Source organism: Pseudonaja textilis, chromosome 1 (genome assembly GCF_049901715.1).
Source record: "Pseudonaja textilis isolate UNSWEBS1 chromosome 1, rPseTex1.2, whole genome shotgun sequence".
Lineage (NCBI taxonomy): Eukaryota > Metazoa > Chordata > Lepidosauria > Squamata > Elapidae > Pseudonaja > Pseudonaja textilis.
This window is the reverse complement of record NC_141990.1, coordinates 182,193,396-182,216,365: the sequence shown is the minus strand read 5'-3', so window position 1 is coordinate 182,216,365 and position 22,970 is coordinate 182,193,396. Positions and strand designations below refer to the sequence as shown.

At 39.3% G+C, this 22,970-nt stretch overlaps 1 protein-coding gene across 9 annotated transcripts in view; it reads left to right on the top strand.

The window, feature by feature from the left end:
- The window catches only part of ITPRID2 (ITPR interacting domain containing 2), a 66,501-nt gene extending 47,787 nt beyond the window's left edge, over positions 1-18,714 (top strand). For 8 of the 9 annotated variants that reach the window (XM_026696955.2, XM_026696953.2, XM_087919857.1 and 5 more), the window contains 8 exons: positions 1,976-3,175; positions 5,048-5,125; positions 6,398-6,525; positions 9,033-9,183; positions 10,712-10,777; positions 11,922-12,314; positions 16,662-16,785; positions 17,557-18,714. In XM_026696955.2, coding sequence (XP_026552740.2) covers positions 1,976-3,175; positions 5,048-5,125; positions 6,398-6,525; positions 9,033-9,183; positions 10,712-10,777; positions 11,922-12,314; positions 16,662-16,772 — 2,127 coding nt within the window. In that variant the 3' untranslated portion in view covers positions 16,773-16,785; positions 17,557-18,714. Of the gene's footprint in view, positions 1-1,975; positions 3,176-5,047; positions 5,126-6,397; positions 6,526-6,616; positions 6,879-9,032; positions 9,184-10,711; positions 10,778-11,921; positions 12,315-16,661; positions 16,786-17,556 lie in introns of those variants that run through there. The other variant, XM_087919863.1, reaches the window with a different exon arrangement.
- The last annotated feature ends 4,256 nt before the right edge of the window (positions 18,715-22,970 follow it).

The following is a 22,970-nucleotide window of genomic DNA, read 5'->3' as shown; positions in this document are numbered from 1 at the left end:
AGATTTCTAAACAGGCTATGCGACCGAAAAATAGATTTATTAAAAGGATCTGAGTAATTTTTTAAAAAAGAAATATATAGTATAGTTATTAATGTGTTTACTCAGACATAAGACCTGTTAAATTCACTACTTGGGAAGGATTTGATATTGCTGACAAATTAGAAACACAATCAAAAATAGGAAGTCTAGTTGTTGTTTTTAAAATTGTGGATTTATTTCTCTTGCTTTTGGCTTGTTCTCTTGACTACCTATATTGAGAGGGAACTTCTCATTCCACTGTAGTCATGCAAGATTGAACACACATTCACACACACACACACACACAAACAGGGAGGGAGAGAGAGAGAGAGAGACCACAATCTCTTTGGATTATGTTTCTTTTTGATTCCCTCCCATTCCATAGTTGTATTTAGGGCTGCAGGGTCTCTGTGTCCTACTTCCTGACTGTTACTTCTTTGTCTTAACTCTGCTTGGTTTCCTGCTTCCCTGGAGTAAATGGCATAAATAATGGCTCTGCCTGATGCCTAATAAAGAAACCAGGAGGACAACAAACAAAGTGTGTGGGCAAAAAAACCCAGCCTCCTGAACTTCGGGACTTCATGTACCCAGTTCTTCTTTGGAATGGGAGATTGTGTATATAACTCATGTGCAGTGCCAAGGACACAACGGGAAAGGGTGGACCTCTGTATTCAAAGACAAATCACTCCTGTCTGCCAGATTTTATTGGTAAAGGCAGAAAGAAGAAAGGCTCAGAAGGAGGGGAACCTAAGTTAGCAGAAGGGCAAGAGGGCTGTCCTTCTGTTTCCAGTCTCCTTGGGACTTGAAAAGGCAAAGTGGATAAATAAATAATGAGTCTGGAAACAGGAGATAAGCAGGGTTGGGGGAATAAGTGCATTATATGGTGAGCTTCTCTAGAATTTCCCAACCACCTTTAGATAATGTCAAGACTTCTCAAGTGAAAAGTAGATGTATTTTGTTCGTTTATATAAGCCTTGATAAGAGTTTTCAAAGTTAGGCCAATGATTTCCAGATTTTCATAGCTTACAGCCACCAATATCTTTTACAATCAAAACTGGGAATGGTTTTTAAGTTGTTTTTTTTAAAAAAAACATTATTAGTGAAATTTAACAAAGAGAAATAAAAACAATATATAGGTAGTCCTCGACTTATGACCACAATTCAGCCCCAAATTTCTGCTGTTAAAGTGAGATATATGTTAAGTCAGTTTTGCTCCATTTTACGACATTTCTTGCCTCAATTGTTAAGCGAAGCCTCACAATTACTAAGTTAGTAACATGGTTGTTATGTGAATCTGGCTTCCCCATTGACTTTGCTTGTCAGAAGATCACAAAAAATGATCACAAGACCCCGGGACGCTGCAAGCGTCATAAATCTGAGTCAGTTGTCAAGCGAATGTAAATCACGTGACCATGGGGATGCTGCAATGGTCATAAATCTAAAAAACTGCCAGAAGTCACTTTTTTCAGTGCCGTTGTAACTTTGAACAGCTTCTAAGTGAACTGTTGTATGTCGAGGACTACCTGTATATATTTTATATGCGGCCTACTGACGGCCACACTGCAAATGCAATTGCAAAACACTGAATTGTCCAGGAAAAAATGGACCCTATTGTGCCTGTCAGAAAAAAAAATGCCCCGAGATGGAGAAAAAACTTGTCTGGAGTAATGAAAACTTGGTCCATGGAGGTTTAAAGAACGGCCTTCCTTGAGTCTCTGTAAAATTGTCAGAGCCAGCCAAGTGTGTAAGCAGCTGCCTGGAAAAAGTAAAGAAAATGAACCCCAGTGAACAATTTATCTTGAAATTGAATTGCATTGTTTAACAATGTATGTTGTGGATTTTGTAGAATCACCTTTTTCATGGTGATGAAAAGAGACGAGTGCTCTTGTTTTATATTATAATGTCATCAATCCTTCTTTCCCTCACACCGCCATTTCTCCATGTGTTCTCTCCTCAGGGGCACGACTCGCTGCAGGCCATGGGAAGCAGCGCTGATAGCTGTGACAGTGAGAACACTGTGACATCCTACCGTGAAGAGCTCAAGACGCCAGTGGCTGAAGCAGAGTGCTGTTTCAATGAGCTTGATGAGGAGAATTTCCTCCTCTTGGAAATGAAGCAGCAGGAGAAAGAGGAAGTATCTGAGGTGGATGTAGGAGGAGGCCAGGACAAGTTAGAATGCCAAGACGGACTTTCTTCAAGGGGCAAAAAGGAAGAGTTTGACGGAGGAGGCTTAGAAAAGAGAAATGAAGCTGCTTCAATCCGTGAAGCAGAATCGGAAGCAATGGATGGAAGCAGCGAAGAGAGTGATATGGATAAGAGCAGCGAATGCGAGTTCCCTCCGTATAAAACTCACCATGTTCTCAAATCAGTGTCATCTCTAGAAAGTAGCTGTTCCTCTCCTTCTTCTGTGGAGCGGGTTAATATTGCTTTACAAAGAGCCCAGAGAAAGGACAGCGCGTCTTCTAGTCCCAGAACAGATCGCCCGCTGATAAAATCAAAGGACCTTCTTTTTAAGAAGAGGCATCAGGTCTCAGAACTGGGTTATCCTCTGAGACGCTCCCAGTCCCTCCCAACCACTCTTCTCAACCCAGTGCGAGTTGTCTCCTCGGTGAATCTCCAGCTGAACCCAGGCAAGCAAATGCTATGTGGCCCTCCTTCTTTCACATATATGTATGACACAGAGGATGATCCTGGGAAGGAAAATACCCCAGAAGAAACATCCTTTGGAGACACTGGCAAGAGCTCTACTCCTTTATGTAAATCCACCCTCCACATTGCTCCGTCACCCCTGAGGAAGGAACCTTCCCAGCCTGTTGAAAACAAGGGGCCGGATGAGTTCATTCGTAGCAGAATCCAGAGCTGCCCTTTGCACCTCCCGCCGTGCATGTCTCAGTCTTCGTGTTCTCTGCATTCTCTCCACTCTGACCTTCTGGACCGGCACTTCCAGGGCCAAACAAGGACATTTAGTACACACAGCATCCCAAGCACCCCTGGCTCTTCCTGTGGGGGATTGCCCTCCCCTTTTGGCTGTCCTCATATGTTGAGGCACGTTGGACACCCCCACCGGTTTCCTTCCACAAACCCTCCCTCCACTGTTGAAATGCAACTGAGACGAGTCTTGCATGAAATCAGGAACTCCTTGCAAAACCTCTCACAGGTAAGGGAAAGTGGAATAGGTTGCTAGAATCCAGCCCTTCTCTGTTCTTGAACCAGTCATATATGCTGGATTGCAATGCCCACCTCCCCCCCCCAATATAGAGTGGATCATTGTGGATGACTGGAAAGATTGCCCAATATAACAGAACAGTTGGATTCTATAGCTTAGAAGGTAGAATAGGGTAAAGCCTATTAATAGCTTAGAGCTGACAGGGGGGTGTTACATGCTGCCATTATTTTCTTCCTTAGATGCATAATCTTTGAGATCAAAGGGATGTTAAGCAGATATTTCATATGTCAATGATTGTGATACTAAGACGAGAAGTTTTTGGCTCAAGAACAACCACTAAACTAAGATTTGAGCATCCAGATCCAGATAAAATGCCTTTTTCCAATGGCTTACGCTGCGTCTTAACATATAAAAATTAAAGTTGAAATAAGTTTATATATAAATTATCTTTTTATTTTTTTTCTCCTTGGACAAAAAGCATGCATCAAATACATCAAAGAGGATGAAACACAGCCTAGGGCAATTTATGCCAAGCAAATTTCTAAACAGCATTCATAAAACTGAAGAAAGGGGCCCATGTGGGAATTCTGGGATTGTGGCCCATGTTTTGTCATGAAGACAACTAACCTGAACATTTTGAATATTGTATTTACTTCTCTGACTAATACATTATCATTTAGTTACAACAGTCTTCCTTTTAGCAATCTCCTTCCACAAAGCATGTCAACACTTTTTCTCTATTTGTACTTCATATCTCTCTCACATAATTTTTCTGTCACATGGCAGGATGGTTGCCAAAGGCTTGTGTTTGGGAGGGAAGTGTTGAAGAGATTGAACCTTTTTGAACATAACTTTCAAATATAAAATTTCTCATTTAGCATATAAAAGAACTGAAGTGGCATAATTATTTTTCCTATGGGTTATGAAACAGAAAGTGAATAGAGTTAATCAGCTGTATTGTGAAATCCATTGATTGAATGTAAAATTGCTTTTGCATTCTGTTTACGGAGTGTAATGTTTTCCTTGGCATCTTTAGTTCATAAAGCTCCAGGGTATACTGGCCTAGCCACATTTAAACAACTCTAGGGGAGCGTCTACGTGTGTAACTTATTTCACAGATAAGTAACTCCCTGGGTGGTGTTTGTTGCTATTTAGGGAAGGATGGAAAGGGTGGAGAAGGATTTTCAATCTAGAACTATTCCTTTGCTTTGTTGAAGAATCCCGCAGCTGTCTGTATAATTGCATCGGCTTGTGTGAGGGATTACTATTTGCCTATATTTTCAAGTGCTAGAGCAATAGCAATAGCACTTAGACTTATCTACTGCTGCACAGCCCCCTCTAAGCGGTTTACAGAGTCAGCCTATGGCCGCCACCAATCTAGGTCTTCATTTTACCGGTCTCAAAAGAATAGAAGACTGAGTCCACCTTGAGCCTGATGAGATTTGAACTGGCAAACTTCAGTCAGTGGCAGTCAGCAGAAGTAGCCTGCAGTACTGCATTCTAACCACTGTGCCACCGTAGCTCATAGAACTTCCTTGCACATGTCAACACATGCAGAAGTCTGTGATTCTGCAACAAAGGCAGAGGCAGTTTGAAGGGATGGAGGGAACTTTGCTCATTTTGAGGGAGGGGTTTAGATTGGGGGCTGAGGATCAAAAATCTGTTCCTCATTTCACCACTTACACATCAGTGGAATTCACCAAGCAAGTTGGGTTCTAGAAAAGTGGAAGGTGCAAGGCCCAGCGCTCCTTTTGTAAGTCCATGACTCATTCTCACATTGTTTGCTGTGTCAGGGCTTGACTCTCATTGCCTCTGGGGATTAAAATTATCTGACAGGTGTATGTTTGTTTTTCTTCTCCCTAGAACACTATGATGAGAACTCATGACTTCACTGGAGCCTCTTATGGCACTCAGAGATCATCCATTCTACCTCTCTATGAAGTAAATGGCACTTTTCTTCCTTTCATCTATAATAGACAAGCTTAGGAAAGAGATGTAAAGATGTCCATGTTATCTGTATGTATATAGCATGAAGATATATATCAATGAAGTCTTTTTGTGATGAATTTTAGCTGGCTGTTGCCTTCCTTCTCAAAAAGGAAAAAAAATGGATTGATAACATATATTGGTCATACTTTTACCATATGAATAGTCCCTGATTAAGGACTACTTATTCAGTGACCATTTGAAGTTGCAGTGGTGCTGAACACTGAGAGCATATGCACCAAGACAAATTCCTTGTGTGTCTAATCACACTTGGCCAATAAAGAATTCATTCATTCAACAAATGGTACTGATCCTTGAAGTTCCAGCCATCACAGCATTCTTATCAGAGGTCTCCAAACTTGGCAACTGTAAGACTTGTGGACTTCAACTCCCAGAATTGTTGGGAGTTGGAAGTCCGCAAGTCTTAAAGTTGCCAAGTTTGGGGATCCCTGATCCTTACGGTCACATGATTTGGGCACTTGGCAGTTGGCTCTCATGTCAGATACAGTGTCTTGTGGTCATGCGATTTCCCTTTGTGACCTTCCGTGCCAGCTTCCCACAGCCAAAGTCAACGGGGAAGCTGGTAGGGAAGATAAAAAGTCTCTCTGGTAAGTTACTCAAGCCATTTTCTATCCCAAAGAGCCCTCTTTAAAGATCTCATTCACCACAGCACGTAAGCCCCCTTGCCCACGTTCCATATTGTAGCCATCCATGCTTGCATGGTGCCACAGCACCCCCTGCTCAATCACACGCCACTACGCTCACCACCCATTCACCTGCTTGCAAGCCGCCATGGACTTGCGATTTCCTGCTGGCTTCCCCAGCAATAAGTCGCAAGTTGCAGTCAATGTGAGATCCTGGCATACGGATGGCAGTGGAGACTGCTAAGGTTTCCATGCCTAAGTGATGCAGTAACATGACATCACACTCTACAACTCCATTGCTTAGTGACCCATACTCTGATCCTAATTACCATTGTTGAGTCAGGAATACTGTGTTGAGACTATTTTCATCTTCCTCTTTCTGAGGTTTTTTTTTTTTTTCCTGGAATGAAGAATTCTGTAGTAGGTGCTAGAGGGAAAGAATGTCAGCCTACAAAGCAGGATTTTCAGTTTTTCTGACACACACATACACATCCCAAGTCCTTATTATGTCCAGGAGAATATATTGCCAGGATATTGTCTTTCAAACTGGTGTTCAAGTGTGTGTTTGGGTCTGTTTTTCTAGAACACATTCCAAGATCTTCAAGTGGTGAGAAGGAACCTAAACCTTTTTAGGACTCAAATGATGGATTTAGAATTAGCCATGTTGCGCCAGCAGACAGCTGTTTATCAACACATGACCGAAGAAGAGAGGTAATTGTGGCAATAAAGAATTCTCTTTACTCTCTTTTACTAAAATCCTCCCATACATTACTTTCTCTGAGCACTTCCTTTTCCCTTCCAGGTATGCAATCTTGAATTAACCTTAAACATGGTTCACCTTCTTATTGTCCATCTAAACAAAGTAAAAATCTCACTGCTCGTCCTCCGCTCATACAGTGTTCTGCTTCTGTTGCTAAAACAACTTTTTGTGATCACAACTGATGTTAAATTGCTGCAACTATTCTCACACTGCATTTTCTTTTCCTGCCATCTTTCTCCTGTTCATTCTGCTCCAAATACTTCTGACTGGATCAATTTTGTGTCTTTTGCTATGATCTCTCTCGGTAAGTTTCTTTATCATTGGTTATTTATTCATTAGTTCAAATTCCTAGTTCTTTGGATTTGGGATGTTTCCAACAAGAAGGATCCCAATCCTGTGAGAAACTTCTTTTTATATCCATACTGTGTTGGATAGTATGTATAGTATTTGTACAAAGATATTTTAAAACATATTTATAGTCAATCTTGACTGGAAAAATGAAGAAGATTTCATTATCACGTAATTCCACATAGATTCCTGGCTGTAAATTAGGCCAAAAAATGTAATTAAAAAAGACTTGTAGAAAAAAAGGCAATGACCAATCATCTTCATTTTGTTATCAAGAAAACTGCCTGGACAGATTTAAGAAATCACCAAGAGTTGAGCTCAGTTTAAGGGAAACTGTTGTACGTTTTTAAAAGATTCTTCCAAGTTCTCATACATAACATTATATTATATCTGTGAAGTAATCTGGGAAACTGTGAGTGATCTGAAGGCTATCTACTTGGGGGGCTAGTTATTAATTTAACCTGAATCACTCCTTTTTATTCACAAAATGTTCTAGGAAGAAAACATAGCAATATATTAAAAATGTTTTATTTCTAATTGAACATCCCTTTCTAATTTAGCCCTTTTTAATTTAGTTTTGTTGAGATATACTAAGTTGGCTCCATTATGCATTGAAACCCTTCAAAATAGTATCAAATCCGATTTATTTCTCCAGACGTCCTCTGAAGGGTCAAAAATGTTGCCTGGATTATGTGCCAAAATACATCTGTGCAATTGCTTAATCCAGCACATTCTCTCACCACACAATTTATGGTCAACTCTCTTTCTTGTATCTGTCATGTACTATACTTGGTACTTGAATTACATTCACCTCAAATGCTTTCTGAAAATTATGTTCTTTAAGTTCCTTTAGCCTTGCATTAATATCAGTTCTGGTAGATTGTTTGACTACTGTGATAAATATCATGGCTGTGGAAGGTAAAAGTCCTTTTATGTAGCTCCTGAATTCTGTTGTACAAATCCTGAATCCGCCTCTGACATAATAACTGAAAATTGGCGACATGCCTTCTACAAGTAATCCCCAGGTTACGAGGGTTCCCTTAGCGCACGTTCAAAGATAGGTGAAAAGTGCACCCTAGCGTTCGTGAACATGGCCTGAAACTACAAATCTTGTAGCACCACGGAAGTTGTTTGCCCCTATGAACAACCGCAGAGGCTCTGCAACATTCATCCTGCACGTTGCCAACTGAAATGGAGCTTCTCGGGCGGATCCGCCCCTCAGAAGCTCCGGGCGTCCAGTGGCCTCGCCTGTTGCCAGCTGAAATAGAGCTTCTCGGGGTGGATCCTCCCTTCCAAAGCCTCGTTTGGGCATCCAGAGTCCTTGCCTGGCACATTGCTAGCCAAAATGGAGTTTCTGAGGGGCAGATCCACCCCTCAGAAATCGCGTTCAGGCATCCAGAGGCCTCGCCCAGCCTGTTGCAGGCCAAAAGAGCCAGATGCTGCTCTCCAACACTCTGTTCGGTGCTCTGCGGGCCTCTCCCAGGCTGTTTCAGTAACTCAAGGACTATCTGTATACAGATGTAGCATAAGTTCTAAATGTAAGCTCTTAATAAGCCTCCCTCCGCCCAAATTCTTCTAAAAAACAATCCATGAAATGAAAACAGTCTTGGACATTACCTCTGTGTCCTTGATGGGGCCTCATCCACTTTGCACCATCATTTCCTCTTATCAGCATTTCATCCTTTTTTCAGTGCAGTCATCTGGGGTAGAGAGAAATGCTGGTGATGTTCTGAAACATACTTCTAATTTAAGATTTTTGGAAGGTCATGATTATCAATGTACCTTTACCTTGGACAGTGCATTATAAAAATAATTCTAGATCACTCTGCTCTGTAGAAAATGATGTCTTTGTACATACTGTAGGCAAATACAGTACTGAACATTAAATATTTAGCTTTTTTAAACAAATTTAAAAGTTCAGGTCTGTTATAATTAGGTAGGTTGGACCCATTTGAAAGAATAGGACCAACTCCTGTTCTTTCACTGATCTCTTCCTGTGAATGTCTATAATCGGCACGTTCCGTGAGTTAAGGCTCCTCAACTGTTTTAGATGATTATCAGTATTTCTCTTCATGATGGTCCATACAATGAGAAAACTCTTTTGATTTAGATATGAAGCTGACCAGCTCCAAACTCTGAGGAAATCAGTTCGAATGGAGCTTCAGGAGTTAGAAATGCAGTTAGAGGAACGTCTGCTTGCTCTCGAAGAGCAGCTTAGGAGCATGCATGAGTCACCTCCTTACAGACAACAAACCTTCATGGTGGGTATTGTGTTTGGTCATTGTCTCAAGCATCTTGTGTCTATCAAAAATGTATAGTTGCTCAGTACAAAGCAAGGACATGATATTAGCCTGTTTGTTTCTACCCAAAGAGGTACAAATTTCCTGCTGCCTGACAAGAAGAAGCCCTGTCTCAATCCGATCTCATTAAAGACGCAATTTCTATCCAACTAAAGAATACTTTCAGGGTAACTTCTCCATAGGAAAAGTAAAGCTGCAGTGTAGGTGGGAAGTAAGGTTTATGCTCCTACCTCCAGTTTTTATTATGCCTCCAGTCTGTGCAGCTGATGAAGTGAGCAATTTGTTTTGGGATACAGAGAGTGAGCAGGTGGATCTGCGTTTCATAGCTTAATAGAATTTAATATTGGGAACATTGGCTGGAGGCATAATACGAAATAATATTAGGAATGTTGGGCAACCCGCACAGATGAGGAAGACGTGCAGATTCACGTATAAATCTTGAGGGATTTGGAAGACTGGAAGTCTAACTCATCCTACGGTTGTTTTTCTCTCGGTATAGGCTGAAGAATCTGGTAAAATGCTGGCCCAGTTCCTGCAGATATGCGGCTTTCTTGTTAAAATAATGAAATCCCGATGTAGACATAATCTAAATTTGTTAAGATCATTAATGGTTCGATTTTATTATCAGTTATGTGTTACTGTATTAGAATTGCCTCTCATTCTGTTACTCAATAACTAATTTGTGGGCTAGTCTAGTTCTCTTAAGTTCGCTGGATCCTTAATGTGGGAAAAATGGAGCAAAGAAAGTTTTATGTAGGGAACCAGAAGAAATTAAAGAAAATACGATTCATTGATGGACAACTTAAACTGTTATAGATAGCATAAATCTGTGGAGTGCACATTTATCAAATGTTACCTTCAATACAGCCAGGTTTTTTTTCCTCCCTAGAAGAGAAACAGTCAAATATGAGACAGATGAAAGAACTTGGTGGGGTGGGATTGGGGGTAGTGGTGATTGGGATGAGTGGGTGACAGTTTAATTGCTCATGATGTATTAAATAGTTTCCTGTCTTACTATCTTTATAAAATTACCTTTTAATTTCTAAAACAGGCTGCACTTTTTCATTACAGGTAGTCCTCAACTTATAATTGTTTGTTTAGTGACTATTCAAATTTACAGCACTAAAAAAGTGACATCATTTTTTCACACTTAAAACCGTTGAGCATCCCCATGGTCACATGATCAAACACATGGCAACTGGCATGTAATTTATGATGGTTGCATTGTCCCAGGGTCATGTGATTGCCTGTGCGACCTTCTGACAAGCAAAATCCATGGGGAAGCCAGATTTAACAACCATGTTATTAACTTAACAAGTGCAGTGTTTCACTTAACTGTGGCAAATGTCTTGTTTGATAATGGAAATTTTGAAAGTTGTGATTGGAAGGCAAGGATTACCCATATAATGCTTTTTTGATCGTCCTTATCTCAAAATGCATGGGCAATTAAACAATGTTTAATCTTCCTCTCCTTTCTCTTCCCTTCCAGGGCATGTATGGAAGCAGAAGCATTGATAATTTGTCATGTCCTTCTCCGTTGAATGTGATGGAGCCAGTAAGTAATCTTGTATAACCAAAGCAGGAATGTGCAGAATTAGTAATCAGAGTTGATTCTGGGGTGGGGATTGCTATAAGTAGGACTATGCATAATGTCATGGGTGTGTACATGCAGCTCAGAATATGGGAGCAAGCTGTTCGATTTGATTTCAGTTTTAATTTAAGCAGGTAAATAAATAATGAAGATAAGTATTGATGGAAATGGGTATCTGATGATTTAGAGCAGGCCTGTCAAACTGGCGGGCCCATGAGCTGGATACGGCCCACACAGACTATGGCCACCCCAGCTCCGCAAAGGCAAAAAACATCTCGATACATCACAATATGGCCTGATACATCATGATACGGCTCGTGATGCGATTGGGTTTGACACCCTTGATTTAGAGGCTGAAATCCTTCAAGGATTTCCCTTGAAGGAATAGGGACATGTGATTTTTGCTTGTTGAGTTTAATCTCCTTCCCTTCCCCAACAAAGTTGGGAAATCCTCCATAACAAAATAGGATGTTCATTCTTGTTTAAATTAACTTTACAGAAAATCCTGGATCATTTTAGAAACACTATAAAATATTTGTAAAATAATGAAGATAAAAGATAAAACGAAAATATTTTTTTGAAAAAATCATCAGAATTGAAATGCAGAGTTAGTGGTTGACGCTTGTAAATATAAAAAGATGCTTCAGGCTTCTTATGGGACCCCATTCTTAAGACCAAGTGCTATCTTGGAGTTGACTAGTTCCTTGTCATTAGGAAAGTAGTTTCTGGAAATTTTCAGAAAGCAGGATTTTCCTAGGTACCTAAGTACCCAGAAGCCAATCTCCACTCCCGGGGCAAGATTTTCATAGAAATCACTCAGAAAAGGCTCTCCCCCTAGACTCTGCCAGTCAAAATCCTGCAGCTGATGGGGTCCATACCACACTCTTTGTGCCAGACTAGATGAGACAGATGAGTGTAAATTTAGATGAGGCATTTTCTCAGGTAGTCTGGGCCCATGCCAGTTACTATTTTTATTAGTGTTGTTACTCTTCATGAAAGTTTTAGGGTGCAAGGTTGTTACAGGTAATTTATGACCCCCAAATAAGATACTATGTTTATGCTCTTGCTATGGCGACTGTGTGATTCTTTCCACTCCCTGAATCCCCAGGTTTCTGAACTTATTCGAGAGCAGTCATCTCTGAAATCAGAATTGGGGTTGGGACTGGGCGAACCCGGCATGCGCACTCCTCCACCTGAAGGCTCAGAATCTACATTTGAACACTGCGCACATTCTGATTCCTCTTCAGTATGTTCTAGTCAAGCCAGCCGAAAAGCCCATGGGCAGTCATCTGAAAAGTGCAGGCCACCTAGCCAAAAAGTCTACCGGGCAAGTGTAGCCTTGATGCCCTCTCCCCCGGCAAGAGCAGGAATCGGGCAGGAGGAGCCCTGGACATCCAAGTCCACTGCGGAGCAGAAACTTGAAAAGTTGCCCTCTAGGCCTACAACTGAGGAAGTGCCCAAGAGTGTGGAGAACGAGGAACTGCAGCAAGTCATTCGAGAGGTGAGGACAGAGATTTGCTACACGGAAGATTGTGTGTGCTTGCTTTTATATATGCTTATGCCATCTCTCCCTTTAAGTCAGAGGTTTTACCTAAGTCTGAGCTGAAAATTAGTAGCAACAGCACTTAGACTTATATACCGATTCACAGTACTTTACGGCCCTCTCTAAGTGGTTTACAGTGTTAGCATATTGCCCCTAATAATCCTCATTTTATCGACCACAGAACAGTGGAAGGATTAGTCAACCTTGGGTTGGTGAGGATCGAACTGCTGTCAGTCAGCAGAATTAGCCTGCAATATTGCATTCTAATGACTGCACCACAACGGTAACTAAAAATGGGCAAAAAGGAATAAAATCGGACAAATGGATTTTGATGAAAGGGTCAGAACATCTTCGGAAAAAAATATATTGACCAGCTAGTCAGTTACAACTGGCTAATTGAATATTGTTTTAAATGTAACAGTTAACTAAGCTATTGTTGTTTATCCACTAAGAGATGCTAAGTGGATACAAGTCTCCCGCCCCCTTTAGTAGCAGCCCAGAGTTTCTGTGGGAAAAACTGTGCAGAAAGAAGGAAAGCTGAATTTAACAGCAAAAGGAATGAAAGAGGTCCTCTAGTGGAAACTTCTATGAATCAAGAGTTGCAAGGATATCCTAATAAGTCAATAAATATGACTGAAAATGCTGTATTTTCTATTCTACAATCTAATTGCATTGTTTCTGTACTTAGCACCTTATTAACTAAAAGCAGAGAAAGAATATTTCTTAGCCATTAACTCAACCCAGTATGGAGCTACCCAATTTTATTGTTTGGATGGAGAATAAAAGCCAAAAGTCTTTGAAGTACAAGAATCAGTTTAAATAAAATTAAAGGAAGACTTTTATATTCTTAGTTTCAGAATATATTCACATAATTGGAAACCAGCAGTGTTGAAGTAATCCAGCCATGATCTATGTTCTCCTATGGCTGCTTCTGGGATGTTAGGCCATTTTTGGTCAGTTGTGATCATTAGATTTCCAAGGATTTGCAGAATTGGATAAGCAGCAAATTCTCAGATCTTTGAAACAGGTTATGCTGTACCAGAGTATTAGTCCATCAGGCAATGAAGTAGGTTTACTCCACCTGATGCTGAGAGAATGATCCAGAGAATGCATACAACCACAGCTGCATACAACCACATGCTTTGTCGTTGCCCTTACCATTATATAAGTAATATTTCATTGTACTTAAAAATAGGATTGGTCACTACAAGGACCTTCAAACTAAGAAATTTTGGTAACTAGTTGAGTATATTTCAGTCTCACAGAGTAGACTTTAATCAATGGTTCATGTCATTTTGATTGAGGATAGCAGGAAAGGCCTGGTTGAAGGGTGCATTGTCCCAAATATAGTTTCAGTCTTAGCTGACAGGGTTGGCTGTCTGTTCAGTATGAGCGGCAGGGAGCTTTGTGTTGTACCCCTTACCTTTGTGTAAGATAAATGATTGGAGCAGATTGTTTCAGGTTGTTCATGCAGATTGTGTACAGGCTGATTCCTACACAGTTAGAAGACAGTCAAACTATCCTAAAGACATGAATTAAATGAATTACATTTTGATTGGTATTATGGAGCTTAATTCCCAATGGCCATGCTTAGAGATTGATCATTCTCACTTTGAGACAAGTGATACACATTATCACTGATTAACAGCATTCTGACTGTGCTTTGTTCGGTTACTCCTGTCAGGCCAGGCTCAAATAAAACCTAACACAACCTGCCTCGCATATAATTTCTTCTCAGGGATGGCTAAGCCCTTCTTTAAATCTGGACATTATTATATAATTAAGTTATACTGTATGAAAAATGGCTGTTTTGAAAGGTGTCACATGAGGTTGCCAAAACGTCATGGCATTTAAGGGGCAAGTGCTTTAAGGCATCAAGTTGGATCCATACAAGGGGTGCCTACTAGTGGAGATGTGGTGGTGGACTGTCTGGGTTTCAAACAGCTTTAACTGCACCATGTTATACATTTCTGTACAGAAGTCCTATTGAGCTCTTTTGGTTGCTCTCCAGGTAAGTGGGTGGAAGGGTGCAGCTCCTGTCTCGCAAATTCCAGAGTTGGTCAGCTTGCTGAATGTCGTATGTGTTGCCAGAAGAGGGGGTGTTGGGTGCCATGTATGTCACTGTATACTTGAGTGTCTCATAAATATCCAAAGCTTTAGCCAGGCTATGTTTGCTTTCAAAACAGAACGGCTCTCTTGCAAGAAGGCTTATAAATATGCATTCTTGATATTTCTTCACAATGTTAAGCTTACAACATACTGATGATTTGTCTCCTTATGTGTGTTTGAATTACTTTGTTTGTAGTGGGGCACGGTGGAGGCCATACAAAAAAAACAGTGTTTCAGAGCATTTTTGAGTGGCCTGTAATGCGTTTGAGCTTTTGACCTCTCTTTACTAGAATGAGGAAAAAAAAGTCTTCTGACCCTTCAAAATACATGAGTACATTCCTCCTACAGAAAAACATTATGAAATAAAGAAGTCGAGATATGTTCTGTCTGTACATTTGAAAAACTTACATTCTGACTTTTTATTTATGGAATGGAACAAACCACAACAAAAAAGGAGTAAAGTCTTTTATAAGTCGATGGATGCTGAGGTAAAAGGAAGGACTGCGATTTTTAATAGTGTCTGTGAAGCTTTTTTCAACATTCTGGTGCACTGTTGCAAATGGTAATGGAGGTTTTATTAGAGAAAAATAATGTCAATGTGCTGAAACATCTCCATTTTCTATAAGCTTTTTCCAGAAGCAGAAAGGGTTTATTTCATGCAAACAGATTATCCTTTGTTATGCAGAGTATTGGTTTTCAGAAAATACGGGAAAGTGATCCTCTTCTTCTCTGCCTTCCCCCTCTCTTTTAGTGTCCTTTTAATATATTCAGCTATAGTTTCTGGCCCAAGGCTTGTTCTTTAGGATTACTTTCCAGTAGAAAAGTTGTATGCCTTATATCTCACAGTGCAGACCTATCTCTCAACCAGCCAGCAAACTTCAAGGCTGAGGGCTTACAGCTTCCTGCCAAGGTCACACAGGAAGTCTGGCTGTAGAACAAACTTGCCTCTTGTCAGAAAGATTCCTCTCTTCCTTGAGTCTTCCTTGAGTCACCCACTGTGCTAATTCAGAAAGCCTTTCCAATGATAATTCCAGAATGTACTGTTGATTTCCATTAAGTGTATTCATAGTCTTGTTACTCTGCTACTCTAGAGGAGCCTCTGGAATCAGTGAGGCTAGAACTAAGAGCCTTGGATTCTGTAAAGGCAATTGAGCACTTTATGAAGGCAGAAAAGCACAGAGCTGTGTGTCAGATGGGTCTTGTTTGATGGGTAAAATGATATGGAAAGGGTAGCCTTGAGATCTCTTCCTCTTGACTATTTGGAAAGGGATAAGCAAACTGGTGCCATTCCCTTGCATTTGTTTGCAGTTCCCAGGGGTCCCCAATCAGGATCTTTCATGTCCAGAGCAACCAGCTTTGCTTTTCTGCCTCAAAGGAAGGATATTCCTACGGTAACTAGAAGAGAAAGGGAACCAGTTGAAAATGGAATGTGTTAATTTAGTCACTGACATTATATTTGCACATGGTGCTATGCTAGGCTTTGCACACAGCATACAAAAAGCTTAATCATGATTTGAAGACCATAGCAGTTGGGATTGTACAATACACTAAGGCAATTAAAACACACAGTGATTTACCCTCTTACATAAACCTAGTTGGTGGTGTAACTGGATTACTCTGTAGCTATCAGCATGCAATATTTTTGTAGCAAAAACAGCATCAAACATTTTGGGGATGCAAGGCCACATCACTTGGGGGGTGTCTTTGTTTTTTAACTGTGAGATGGCTGTTTTAGGGCTTATAAACTACCCTCTACCTCAGAGGGCTAGGAAACAACTGTTAGTTTTCAGTGGCCTTGGTCCAAGGAGCTCAGAGTGCTGGAGAAAAAAAAAGGGACTTGAAGACTACAGGTTGCCTACTGCCAGTAGAAAAGTGTTTACTGATTTGGCTCAAGAAATGATGTGCTCTATTTGGTCCTACGTGGAAAACCTAGCCATTTTGTTCACTATGGAACTGCTGTTTTTTGGGTGAGCCTTTGCGTTAACCCTTCGTCCAAATTTTGAAACCACTGAGACGGGTGAAGGTGGAATGAGCAGGAATTAAAAGATTCCCACCTCTTCCACTTCACTCCAAAGTAGGGAATAAAATTGAGGAAAAAAGGATTTCCCAGTCAGAACCTATGAGGCTGGGGAGCTATAGGTCTGTAAAAACAAAGTATTATCTGTAGAGACAATAACTTCTGATTTTATTTTTTAGATCAAGGAGTCCATTGTTGGTGAAATCAGACGGGAAATTGTAAGTGGGCTGTTAGCAGCTGTTTCTGCCCCAGGCCTGTCGTCTAATTCTAAACAAGAAACCCAGCCATGAATCGGTACTACAGGTAAGATCTTCAGTTGGTTGCCCATCAGTTGGCCTGTTCGATAAAATGGTGAAGGTTTATACATAATCCATAGGAGATTTCTAACATTTCAACTGTTTATGCTCTGTCTTTGTGAATCCTGCCAAGTCAGCATTGCTTTTAAATGGCCACTTTTAAAATCCTCTTTGAGTGGGGAGAACTGTACTAAACTAATGTCAGATTGAAATTACCAGAAATTGGATTTACCCTGTATAAAACAAGCCTTTCCTTTGTGATGCGGTTCTTCCTATGTATTTCTGCATACTTACACACCTGGGAATATTATAGAATGGAGACATAGTCTACTGGAAAACATGTTGTCTGTAACACATGCTGTCTCTTATCTTTCCTTTGTTTCTCAGTAAGGACTGCAGTTAATAGAATGTGTTTTTTTAAATAACTTTACCGAACATGTCTGAGCTGCTTTAAAGTAATTTTCTCTACCCATCAAAAGAAACATATCCATCATTATTTATCTTGACTCTGGAAAAATCCATTTTTAATTTTCTAGACATATCAGAATTCCCCAGAACAAAATTAGCAAATGTAAGAAGAGTAGTAGAAACCTCCCATTTAAAATTAAGTCACAAAGCGTCCTGTTCTCTGATTAAGTTTCCAAAGGAACCTGTCTGCAACTACTCTTGAATCCAAGTATAGATTTTTAGAATGTTTAATGTATATCCCACTAGTGCTTTAAATAACTAAGCATGTGTCTTCCTGACTTCACATAATGTGTTTGTTTCTTTTCCCAAGGGTTTAGCATGTGATCCAGAGGACCTTATGGATGTCTCCTTTTGGGATACGTAGACGGATGCATCTGCCTGCTCTCCTGATGCCAGAGGAGGCTGCTGTTGTATGCAGCATTGACTTGAGTGCTGCATGTCCTCCCATTTCAGGTCTATGTACTAAGATCAAGGCACTTTTCATCTTACTGATGTGCGTGAATGATCAAGAGAATTGTGATTACCTTGCAGGCCTTAATATTTATTTGTGTGTTCCTCTTAAGACTTGAAGATTTCTGGGCCTTCCCTGGTTATAAATAGCCTAGGATTGTTAATAGTTTCAAACAACAACAACAACAACAAAATCCCCGCTGACCTCTGTGAGGTATTTAACTGTGCAATAACTGTTTCACTTTGAGAGCTTGGAATAATAGTTTCCACTGCTGTGGAAATCAAGTGCCACTTAAAAAGAAAAGAAGAAGCTGTTGTACAAAGGAATGCTTGGGAGAAGCTGTCATTTGCAGAGAGTTTAGAAAAAAAACACATGAATTTACTTAAAACTACTACAGATGCTTACACTGAAAGGCTGATCTTTGTATAATAGATAACTTTTTTAAAGGAAAACAAAAGATTTATATATTTTTCTGCTTTCTTTATCCTTCCCGTTTTTCTTGGGACGTTTTTTGTTTTTGTTTTACTTAATGTATGAACTACTCTGCAATTATATTGAGAAGTGGTTTTTAGCCATTTCCTCTGCCGATTAAAAGAAGTCTGGAAAAAACACTAGTTTAAAAGGCAAAACAAGTGGCATGTAACAACATGGGCTTAGCATTAGACTGCTGTTATGGGGAAACTTTTTCACTCTTTTTTTCTACGTCCTAAAGAAAACTACATTCACCACAGCCAATAAAAATAGAAGCAGGTGTTATTCTTAACATACAGTTTAATACAGTAATGCTCAAAAGTTGGAATATAGCCATGTCTTAAATGCTAATCAGCTACCGTACATGTTTTTTAAAAAAAATGTTTTCAGCTAACAAAATTAAGATTCTGTTAAATAATCAGTGACTCATTAAAATGTAACAATATTGGGAGAAGTATGTCAGAAAACTGCATTGGGAATATATACCCAAGGGCTAAATCCTTTTTAAAAAGGCTATTGTGCCAATAAAAATATTTATTTTGCCTATAGATGTAATGATGTGTCTTCTTACATTTTGATTCTGGAGATCCAAATATTTTAAAAAAATTGGGAGTCCTAATTTCATCCATAACTTAGATGCCATTTCTAGTTATTCAGGAGCTGTGGTGGTACAACGGTTAGAATGCAGTACTGCAGTCTAACTGCCCACTGCCATGTTGACTTAGCCTACCATCCTTCTGAGATTGTTAAAATGAGGACCCAGATTGTTGGGGCAATTATGCTGATATTATAGACTGCTTAGAGAGTGCTGTAAAGCACTATGGAGCAGTGTATAAGTCTGAGTGCTATTGCTGTTGCTACTCAAGTTTTCTTTATTGAAGTAACTTTAAAAAGTGTCTCCTACAAATTTATTTGACCTTCCATAGACTCTGTCACCATGAGTGTGACTGCATGGATACTTAATAAAACCCAAGCCAAAGGGATAGTAACTTGTCTTGGATAGAGTTACCCAACCTCATGAAGCAGGTAATTATGATTGAATCACACATATCTCAGTAAGGAGAACCTGCTATCGTCCAGAATTTACTGAACCCACAACTCCTTACAGCTCCACTTAGAATGGCCAATGATCAAGAACTCTTCAACAATAATTCAACAAACTCTGGAGGAGCTGGATGTTCTCCATCCTCACTGTTTTTTAAAGAATGACCACATTGAAGGCAGTGACAAATTGCAGGAGCATGCTGCTCATTCACTAAAGAATTAGAAAAAATGCTTTATGTCTACATCCATCCAGGTTGATGTTATTATAGTATCAGTTATTGGATTTTCTGTTCAAGCCTCAACACATCCCTAATATTTCCCAAATTCCAAGTTTTCTACACTATGTGTCAAATTATTTTTGAATTTATGAAAGACTGTCTCTGAAAACAGAAGAAGCCATAAGAAAGTTGCTGTGAGTGGGAGGAGGAGGAAGAGGAAGAGGAGGAGGAGGAGGAGGAGGAGGAGGAGAAGAAGAAGAAGAAGAAGAAGAAGAAGAAGAAGAAGAAGAAGAAGAAGAAGAAGAAGAAGAAGAAGAAGAAGAAGAAGAAGAAGAAGAAGAAGAAGAAGAAGAAGAAGAAGAAGAAGAAGAAGAAGAAGAAGAAGAAGAAGAATTATTCAAATATGCACAAGTTACCTTTTTAATAAAATGAAACTATTTAGAAACATAGTTTAGGATTTGTGGCTATTTAATTGGTTGTTTCTTTGAGTTGAGAAACACTAGTTCACTGTTTTAACTATTTTGAGGGGAATAAGCTATGTTCCCTTGAATCTATAAAAAATATTGCTGTTCAAATACTAGGTTTTATCATTTCCATACTTGGTAAATGTTCTAGCCCACTTTAGTAGATACGAAAAATGATAAATTTTAATTTGATTGAAATCTGATATTCCTCAAAATACAGTGTATCAGCTTCAGAAACTTTAGGTTTTCATTTCCACATGTCCAAAGCAATTGACTAAACTGTTACAAAATGGAAAATAAGTATTTTTTTCCCCTTCTGCAAGCTTGGTTAGAAACGAAATAAAGATTACAAAAGAATCTGTGATAGCAGTTCTAATTCACACTTTTACAACACAGTGCTTTCTAGTATTGGACTAGAATGTCAATCAATCTCAGCCAACAGGATGGGACTTGACCATCTTAAGATGGCATGCAGGACATGTCCTGTGGTAGGTATTGCTAAGTATAGAGCAAGATTCCTGGCTGAACCAAGTATTTGCCAGCACATCCGATTCAAAAGCAAAAAGTGTTTTTCCTAGTTGGTAGGGTGCTAAAAGGAGCCCTTTCAATAAAAGAACCTTTGTTTTAAGAAGTTGCTCTGAGATAACGTTTTGCCTTCAAAGCCCTGGACTGCCCCACTTTCCATGCTTTATTAACTCCTTTTACAGACTGAGCATATTTACGTGAGATTTTTGCATCAGAGAATCAGCTCCATACTTGTGTGCGTGCAAAGGTCAGCTAATTCTTATTTCTGGCTTGGCATCAGTTTATTTAAGATCAGAGCTAATCTGAGAGGTGTTTTTTTTTCCCTCTGTTAGCTCTTGTCGGCAGTTAGTTTTTCCATTGGCAGGAATTTTTGCCTCACCCTGCTTTTAGGTCCTGGACATGAGATAAGCACCATCTTGGTAACTCTGCTACTGCTTGCCTACCTTCTTCTGCTGTCATCATCCTCATATCCATCTGCTTGACACACTTGGATTTTTCAGAATTTTGCTTTTTGTACTTGGATCAATGACCATCCACAGTCCTGTATTTGCCAGATCATTGCCTCAGATTTACAAGTCAATGATAATAAAACTTGTATTATCTACTCTATTAAAACTGTGTTTTTTATTTTCTTGTCTGCTTTCTTTTAAAATACACACACACACAGACATATCTATTTGGACAAGGTATACTTCAAAAATAACTAAGGATGCAGTTGCATTAATGATTTGACTCATTAAAATTATTGTTAAAAGACTGACATTTTTTAAAGGCTAGCATATCACAAATATGTTGTACTTATGCTAGGTCCAAAACACTTCTTCCAAATTGTTTCTCATGCATGCAGAACCATAAAATACACTTGACTTTCCTATAGAAGTTTAAGGTAATATAAGTAGTTACCTCTCCATCACAACAACCCTGGGATTAGGATAGGCTAATGATCAGTCCAAACAGATTTAGTGAATTTTATAAATAATTCGGGATTTTAAACCTTTTAACTCCAGAATTATAGTCCAAAGAACTAAATCACTTCAGTGCATACATAAAAGTAATCCAAATGTGGTTTGTTTCCGATAAGCGCAATTTCTGAATCTGGATACCAGCTCTGAGTTATTAAGGTATACAATGGTAAAAAAGAGACATGGCCAAAATACATGTTAGCTTAATGCTTTAAAGGTGTAGTGGTTATTACAGTCTTAAATTCTACAGTAAACATTTGAAGCTCTCTTGATCATATTGGAACAATGGTTATGCTTTAACCTTTACAGCAAAGCTAAAACTGTTTAGCTGCTTACTGTTTCCCTTGGCAATTACAGACATTGTACTATTGGGGCATAGTGAAACTCATCAGGAATCGAACCTGCAGTTTGGGAATATTCATACATAGAATGGTGCCTCCTACAGATGACCATACAGAAGCTGTTAGGCTTTCTCGCTGACTGGTTTGAATGAATTCTATAAGCAAATAAGATTTTAAATGATCCAAAGCCTATGTATCTTAGAGAATAGAATGCCTTTGCCCTCAATAGTTTCTACCCATCCTACCTGGACAATTAAAAAGCTGAGGACTCCCATGTGCCAGGAGATAGTGTGTGAGGGAAGATGATATCACAGGAGACAAGCATTTAATTCTTAATTTCTTTTTTTATATATTATACATAATTTTTATTAAAGATTTTTAAAAAGATGGAAACATACAAACTGATAAAAAGGGAGAAGCGGGGGGGAGGATGGCAATTTGATACAAAGTCCTGTCCCTGCTTTCACCAGAGATTGAGATAAACTGGAAATCATTTTTACCTTTTATGATAGGATGGTCTTCTGCCTGATATTTGTAAGCTGCCTGTCCCATCAGCGTTACTAATATGTAACTTCCAACTTTTAATTTGCATTTGTTGGTTTTTTAAATAAAAAGAGGAACCTCACATTGGGATAATTAAAGAAAAAAACTTACAAAGCTTACAATGTCAACATATCTGAATTATAAATTCTCATTTATTGGAGGAAAACATTATTCCTGAATTGAAAAAGCGGTTTATTTTATCTTCTGCTATAAATCCAACATACAATGTGAAGAGAAAAATGTTATTTTCATTGTAGCTTTATACCCGATTTAGGTATTCCTTTAAAATTAAAACTACTGTATATGAGGTAAATTTGCTTTGCCTCAGTGAGGTGTTTTGAACTGATCATCAATGGGACCAAAAGGCCACCCAATTGTTCTTCATTTTGCCCCAAAGTCTGAAACCAAGAAGATCATGCTACTGCTTTGCCCTGAGCTCCCCTTACCTTGGTCTTAGAAGAGAGAAAGCAATTATGGTTTGTAAAGCAAATGGAAGAGAATGGGACATTCAGATCTTTTAAACATATAATTAAAGTACTGCACAGGAGACAGCAAAGTAGTGATGTTCTTCCAAATCTTTTTAATGCAAATTCTTCACATCTGATTCCAAGAATCTGAACTGATTTTCAGTCATGGCACTATCTCTAAATACTACATTGCCATAGTGCCCAATTAAATACGTTGCATCAGTCTTTTTATCTAAAT